Source organism: Calliphora vicina, chromosome 4 (genome assembly GCF_958450345.1).
Source record: "Calliphora vicina chromosome 4, idCalVici1.1, whole genome shotgun sequence".
Classification (NCBI taxonomy): Eukaryota; Metazoa; Arthropoda; class Insecta; order Diptera; family Calliphoridae; genus Calliphora; species Calliphora vicina.
The window spans coordinates 69,906,196-69,914,218 of record NC_088783.1 but is presented as its reverse complement, the minus strand read 5'-3'; the positions used below and the strand labels follow the sequence as shown (position 1 = coordinate 69,914,218).

Below are 8,023 nucleotides of genomic sequence, written 5' to 3'. Positions count from 1 at the left end.
TAAATATTTTTTATTGTACATTAACAATTTTTTTTAGCATATTATCAAAAAGTAGCCCAAAGTTATTACAATTAATAAATTTTACTGCAAAAATAATAAATTCTCTAAATAAAAATGTTTGAAATGACATTACCGTTAACATTGGTAGTCATGACTGTTTTCATACAGCAACAAAATCGCTAGAATTCCCACCTAAAGCTTAAAAAGATAATTTTTTGAAAAATCGCTAACTAGCCATCACTGACCACCACCATTGATGCAAAAATTGTTGAATCACAAACAAAAGGGAAAAAAGTGAAAAAAATTATCAGCTTATTTTACGAATAAACTGAATAATAAATAATAATAATAAAAAAACGTACATTAACGATTACAACAATTAAAATTGTGCTGTTAAACAAGCGAGGGTAATTAAATTAAAGGAAAAGAAAAACAGATTACAACAACAACACACTACAGTTGAAAAAAAAGACAACAACAGAAAAATAATAGCAAACAAAGCAGAATACAAAAAATTAAGGGCAAAAACAGTTTGAAAAATTCACTTCACAAACAGTACATGATCGAATAAGCAGCAATTGCAATCACATTACGGTAAATAATAAAAAATATATAAAGAAATCAGTGGAAAATAAAGTGATAGTAATACAAAAAAAATATACATACATATATATTAAAACAAGTGGTATTTAAACAAAAGTGATTTGCAAAGACACTAAAAGGTCGCATAGGTTAATAGAGAAAAAAAGGAACAAGAAAAACGTAACAAGTTTTAAAGAAATTTCTCAACAACTCGTATACTTAAACCTCAAACGCGTAACATTTAATATGAAGTCCGCACTTTTAATAGGAACTGTATTAAGTTTCCTGTTTGTGTTGCAAGCTGCTGACCTCGACCTTAGTAACATTGATGTCAATGACTTGAAAAATCAACTGCCCGATGAATTTCCCAAGACCAATCTTACGCTGGATGATGCCAAAACTTTGGTTAAGGATAAATGTCTGAAAGTGGCCGGCGAAGAAGAGGGCCAGAAAGCCTTTACAGAAATAGAAAGCTCCACCTTGACGTTGGCGGAATGTGTTAATAATATTGTCAACTTTACGGCCATACAAGAAGAAATAAATCTAGCTTCGCCAACGGGTGAATTGGATGTGGTGTTTAACAAGTACTGTTTAAAACGGCCAGAGGCCCTAAAATGTATCGAGACTTTCAACTCCAAACTCACACCCTGTCTCGATGAGGAAGAACGTGAAAATCAAGATGTTTTCATGCGCATCATACGCAGTCTTTTGAATTTTGTTTGCCACAAGGGCGGTGACCAGATTGCCCTATTCATTGCCGAAAAAGGACCCGAATGCTTGGAAGCCCACAAGGAAGATATACAAAACTGCATTAACAGCACCTTCTCCGGCTATCTACCCGAAGAGGGCATTGAAAATGTTAAAACCCTGCCAAAATTCGTTATGGGTCCCAAGCAATGTAACGATATGGAACGTTTGGAATCCTGTATTGTTAAAAAATTGGAGACATGTGAGGAAATTACCCCTGCCAATATTGTAGAGTCCATGTTCCGTTTCATTAAAAACGAAACCATTTGCCGTTCGGTGGGAAATACCGATAAACATGTAGCTGGCAGTGCCGGCAATTCTTTAATGATGAGTCTTAACTCTCTGTTGTTGGTGTTGTTTGTCACAGCGTTAACATATTTCAATCGCAAGACAATAGTTTAAATTATAAAATAACAACAACAACACACAAAGTTCCATACTCATGTGTATAGTAAGAACAACAACAACTACTACTACTACAGCAAATTTGGTACTATCTACAATAACAACAACAACAGCATCTACTATATTGAATTTCAACAACAGGAATAGGAACAGCTATTGGTAAATTGAAAAATTTTATTGATTTTTATACATTTTTATATAGGATTTTTATAGTTTTTCCATAAATTGCTTGGATACAAATACATTTTGGCGAATTTCAGCAAATATTATAATGTTAATCAATAACAAAGCTTTTAAATATAAATATTTGTTTACTGTTAATAACTAGTTGTTCTGTATAGTCGAAAATCGAAAGGTCGTAAGGATTTTATATTTTGGCTATCACAATGGGATCACATTTGAATGAGCTGGTTTACGAGTGGCCTCCCATGCAACCTATCCTATATTCTTGTCGAACACAGGCTAACTAAAATTTTTGTTATTATTTTCAATAACGTAGCCTAATGCCATAATCGCTCACAATTGTTTAAAGTGCTATAATGTCTATATAAAAAATAAAACTTAGGAGGCCGATAACACAGAATACTTTGTGCCGATAACTACTACCTACTCTGAACAGAAATTTCTTTCCAAAATTTCTTTACAAAAATCTTTCCAGTTAACTTCACATTCTACATTATTCTTCGATATGCATTGTAGATTACTGCGAATACTAGATCAACATTTTTTGAAAGTATTAATAAATCGTTTTTTAAGAATATTTTAAACATTTTTTATTTAAAAGTTATTTTACACTACCAAAAAATTTTTTCTTCTAAAAAAGCTTTTTTAAATTAAATTAAAACTTTTTAAACTTTATACTAGGGATGTGCGATTAATTGAATAATCAAACGTTCTGATTAATCAACTTTAACCAAAACTATGATTAATTAATTAATTTGAATTTTGATTTTTTAAATATGAATTTTTTATTCAGAAGAATTATAAAGACAATTAAAAAATCAAAAATTACACAAAATTCAAATAATTTTTTGGAAATTATTAAAATTTCTAAATAATTACATTTCTTTCAAAAATATTCAAAATCAAAATTATTAAATTAATTCTTGGTATGGATAATCAAAATTTGTGATTGATTAAACAGGAAATTTTTTTTTTTTCACTAACTTAAAACTTATTTTTCCAAAAAAAGTATCGTTCACAAAAAACTTTTTTCCAAAAATCGTTTCCAAAAAATATTTAACTGAAATATTTAATATTTAAACTTTAAGATAATGCTTTTTCTAAATTAAAGCTTTTTACAAAAACGAACTTTAAAAAATACGTTTTCCAAAAAAGCTATAAAAAATTACTTAAAAACAGAGACCGAAAATAACGGGTTCACTTTCATTTCAATGGTAAATTGTCATTCGCAGCCATTTAAAAATATTTTTTTCTGATATATCACTGAGAGAGTAATTTATTCAAGAACATTTTAGGTTTTGGGTTGAGAGAAACATATAAGAAACAAAAGCAAATAATCTGGATGAGCGATTTATTATTTATTTTTTTCGTAAAGGTCAGCTTGTGACTTTTATTTGCGAACATAAAAAATAAATCGCAAAAATGCATTTGACGCAAATCAACGCTTAAATATATAAAATTTATCAAAAGATTAATAACATTTTAAAAAAAATTCTCATTTCTGTTAGTCAGACTTCATTACTTCATACTTATCATATTAATTCCATAATTTGTTAAACATTTCTAATAATATGTTATTGTATGTAAATAAGAGAGACAGTAACAGTTATTAAGAACAAATACAAATGAATTGCTTATCTCACATCAAACCATTAAAAAACAACAAAAACGAATAAATGTCATACCAAACCATTTAAATAAAAATCATTTAATAACTGTTATTTTCAGTGATTTATTTTTATCACAAAAATATAAATCACAATTTGGGTTTTTTGGTATATGGACGAGTTATTTTCGATCTCTGCTTAAAAATTTAATTTATTAATACGAACATTTTGTATCAAGAATGTTTTTCTTGTTGCAAAATTTTTTATAAACAATAACGACTGTCGAAAGAAAAAATTTTATGAAAAAAACCCAGTTTTTAAAATTCTTTGGAATAGTTTTCATACAAATTGGTTCGACTCATTTTCCTTTTTTTCACAAAAAATTACTTCCTTCAAAATAAATCATTTTTCCCAACAAAAATTTAAAAAAAAAAATTCGAATCACTTTTTTACATTGAATTTTTTTTAATTTGCTTAATTAAAAAAGCTCTTAAATTTTTTTCCCTAAAATACTTCCTTCCATAAATTTGTTTAAAAACATTTTTTAACAAAAAAAAAAACACCTTTTCAATATAAAGCTTTTGTAAGAAAAAGGATTTTTCATAAAAATTAATTTCCTTCCGATGTCAACAGCTTTTTTTAAGTAAATCCTTCCATCCTTTGAAACATCAATTTTTAAGACTAAAAAAAACAGTTTTTTTTTTTTAAAAATACATTTTATTTAAAGTTTTTTTTTATAAATTTTTTTTTTATATTGATCAAAAAATATTTTTTGTAGATAATAAAGCTTTTTCATAAAAAAAAAATCTCATAAAAAATAATTTCCTTCCGATGTTTTTAATGATTCCAATACATTTCACACAAATACACCTCATTACAAAAATTTAATGCTATAGTATCAGAAATAATGGTTTGGTATCCTGTAAATTTCAAATTATTTGAGACCAACGATATGTAGATCGATTGGACACATCTTGTAATAGACTATTTAGCCCTGACATGTGTTGTATATACCACGATATGTATGCTATGGTTTTTATACCCTTCACCTTCGTGAGAAGGGTATATGTATATAAGTTTGTCATTCCGTTTGTAATAATTTTTCTACCCTATAAATGGGGCTTTTCCGAAGCCCCAAATAACTTACGTACACGATACATACATCAATATCTCCGGAATTCTTCCGGCTCGGTAAAATCGAGAAAATCGGTCCACAAATGGCTGAGATATAAGGAAAAAACCAGGACATCCTCGATTTTTGACTTATATCTGGATTACTAAGTCATTAATATAGACGATATGGATATCTTATGATAGATATTTCAAAAACCTTTGCAACGACGTATAAGACCATAGTAAGTTGGACCTACAATACAATGGGTCAAAATCTGAAAAAAATATTTTTTAACCTGAATTTTTTTTCACCAAAAGTTTTTTTTCGCTAAATTATAAAAATAAAATAAAAACAAAAAAAAAAATTTAATTTTTTAAAAAAAATTATTAAATTTAAAAACAAAATTTTTAAAAAATCAAGTCGACAATTTTTTTTCCAAAAAATTCAAAAACAACTTTGGAAAAAAAATTTTTGTTTACCTAAAAATATTTAAAATTTTTATTTTTAAGCATAATTTGGTGAAGGGTATATAAGATTCGGCACAGCCGAATATAGCTCTCTTACTTGTTTAATACTATTTTAGTGTGACAGACATGTAATATTTTTTCTTTTTACATTTGATCATAATGTGGTAAATGTGGCTATTGCGGTGAACACCTCTTAGCTCATTAATGTTTTCCTTCCATATGTCTATCAGCATATTTATTGTTTTGTTTCCTACAATTATATATATATACAATTGTAGTATAGGTTGACACACATGCACACTACTACCTCCAGTATATGTCAGTCAGGGCTATTAATTTATGGCGATTTGTACCCACAGACCATCCAAGTAAACACTAAATCTAATATGTACTAAGATCTAATGGAAAATTATCTAAATAAAAAATATTAACAATTTATCCAAAATAAATTTAGCAATAAAATGACATTCATTTTGAAAAACTCCATCGTTTCTCTCTGTATTATTTAATTAAATTTAACACCAGTTAATAAATGTTTGCTTTCCTGAGCGTAATAAAAGATTTTGGTATTATGTATTTTCAAAATTATGAAATACTCTCTAGATGTATTGTATTTTCGCTGTAGCGCCGTGTATTTTAAACCACTTGCATATTATGTATAATTATTTATTGACGATATTAATTTACAACTTCTTTTAATAATTAACACATATTTTTGCTTTTGTTTTCTATTTGCAGGCTTTGTTTACAACACGATACTTCTTTTTTTTTTTTTTTTTGAAAATTTCAACATTTTTATTTTATCTAAAACAAAAAAAATATTTAAAATGTTTACTCATGGATTTTTTTTTACAACAACATTTATTTAATTACTCTATATAAATAAATGCAAACATTAACTAAAAACGATTAAAGTCGAAATGTTAATTACGAAAAAATTGTTTATAGTTATAACGAACAAACAAAAATAAAACTATTTTAACCTTTAACTCCCTATTGTCGTATATAAATATATAGAGAAAAGAAAATAATTAAATAAACTACGTATAAATATACACAATTAAATATAAAAAAGTAGTAACTAAGTATCAAAGTTTACTTAATTTAGTAAGAAAATCATTTAAACATTTGGTTTAAAAATGAAAACTTACAAAAATAGAAACGATCAATCAAAATAACTAAATGATTATTTGCTAATTTTTTTTTTTATTAATATTATTATTTTTACTTGGTTTTTTGTTAGAAATTTTCTAACTTTAGAGAAAAAGTTCCGTAGAAAAACAAAAGTAGTAAGTAAGCGTAGAAATGAAGAAAAACTAAACTTTATACATTGTCATATACATACATACAAACGTGTTTAACAATTAAGATGTGAAATGAAAATGAATTTCCAAACTCAAATATTTTTGCAAAATAAAAAAAAACAAAAAAAATCTATTAAATTCTTAAGTATTTTTTATATACCACAAATTAAGGCCAAATTTATAATCTCCAGAGAATTCGAATCTTATTTTTCTTATACATTTGTATTCAAATTAAAATTATTGTATTTTTTGATATTAAAAAAACCACATAAACATTTTTGTTTATTTTTATTTTTATATATTTCTCTTAATTTTAATGTAATTGTATAAAAATGTAGCCATGAACTAGAAATTCAGAATTATTAAACAAACTAAGTACTATTTGACATTTTTTTATAGTTTATTTTTTGTGTAAATTTAAATGACTAATTTTTTTTAGTTTTTCCTTCCCTATTGATAACTCAACTCAGCAAAAGGCATACTTATGATTAGTTTATATTTTTTATAATTGCTGTCTAAAGTCTAGCTTATATACTACATACATACATTTAATTTCACTTTGTTTTATTTGATTTTTAATTATTTTGAAATGTTTACTCTTTTGTACTCTTTTTCTATTATATTCTTATGTGTGCTAGAACTAACTACATGATTTGTGTGCCGCTACCTATATAAACATTTATATTTTTAAATAAGCAAAGAAATTGTTTATCTATTAAATTGAATTTGTATCCAATAAATCTCCAACAAAAAAAATTGTTTAATAAAATTAGTAATAAAAAAAGCTGTGTGTATATGAAATTTAAATTTTTGCGTTGTGTTTTATTAACTTTTATTTTTTTAGCATTATGCTGGTTTTAGAAATAGTTTGATATAATTTCAAAAGTTTTTCAATAGGATAAATTGGAGACGATGGCGTTCAGATCTGTAACATTTAGAACTTTAAGCGTTATAAGTAGGGGGCGGATTTTCATGCATTTATTATTGGAAAATATGCGCCTAAAAAATGCTTCAAAAAAATCAAAATATGACCTAAAAATTAAAAAAATATGCACTTATATTTTCGTGCAGAAACATAAAATAATTAAGTATGGATTTCGAAATGTCTTAAAAATGCACAACACTGTTGCCAGCAGTTATAACTCTTTAAATTATACTAGGAATTAAACAATTAAAGTTCTAAAACTATTTTTAACATAACTTTTCTTCTAAAAAACGATGGATATTTATATTAATTGTAATATCTTGGTATAAATACATGTTTAATGCCATGTTATGTAATCTATAGTGTAGGGACTTTAAACGTTAATTGTGTAGTGCATTTGTCTCTAAGTTATCCAAAATTACTAGTTTACGACAGTATCGTAGAACTGCTTGGAAATGACTGTCAGGAGCGGTTTCTGTGTAAGTGAAGTTACAAAATCTTATAAATCGAATGTGCAATGAAAACAAATATGAATGTTTTCGACACATTTAATGGATTTTTGATACTAAAATTAAACTTTTTTGAAGAAAAATGTTTTGAAATAATAAATTTCAATTACTGATAGAGAAATGAAGAACTTAATGCCAGTTTCTCGATGTCAAAAGAAGTTAGTCGATAAAATTTACTGC

General features: G+C 26.2%; 1 protein-coding gene across 1 annotated transcript; it reads left to right on the top strand.

The window, feature by feature from the left end:
- The first annotated feature begins 324 nt into the window (after positions 1-324).
- LOC135956599 (27 kDa hemolymph protein) lies at positions 325-7,216 on the top strand. Its single transcript, XM_065507137.1, has 2 exons — positions 325-1,893; positions 5,844-7,216. The coding sequence occupies exon 1, from the start codon at positions 829-831 to the stop codon at positions 1,729-1,731; it is 903 nt and encodes a 300-aa protein (XP_065363209.1). The 5' UTR covers positions 325-828; the 3' UTR covers positions 1,732-1,893; positions 5,844-7,216.
- Positions 7,217-8,023: the final 807 nt, after the last annotated feature.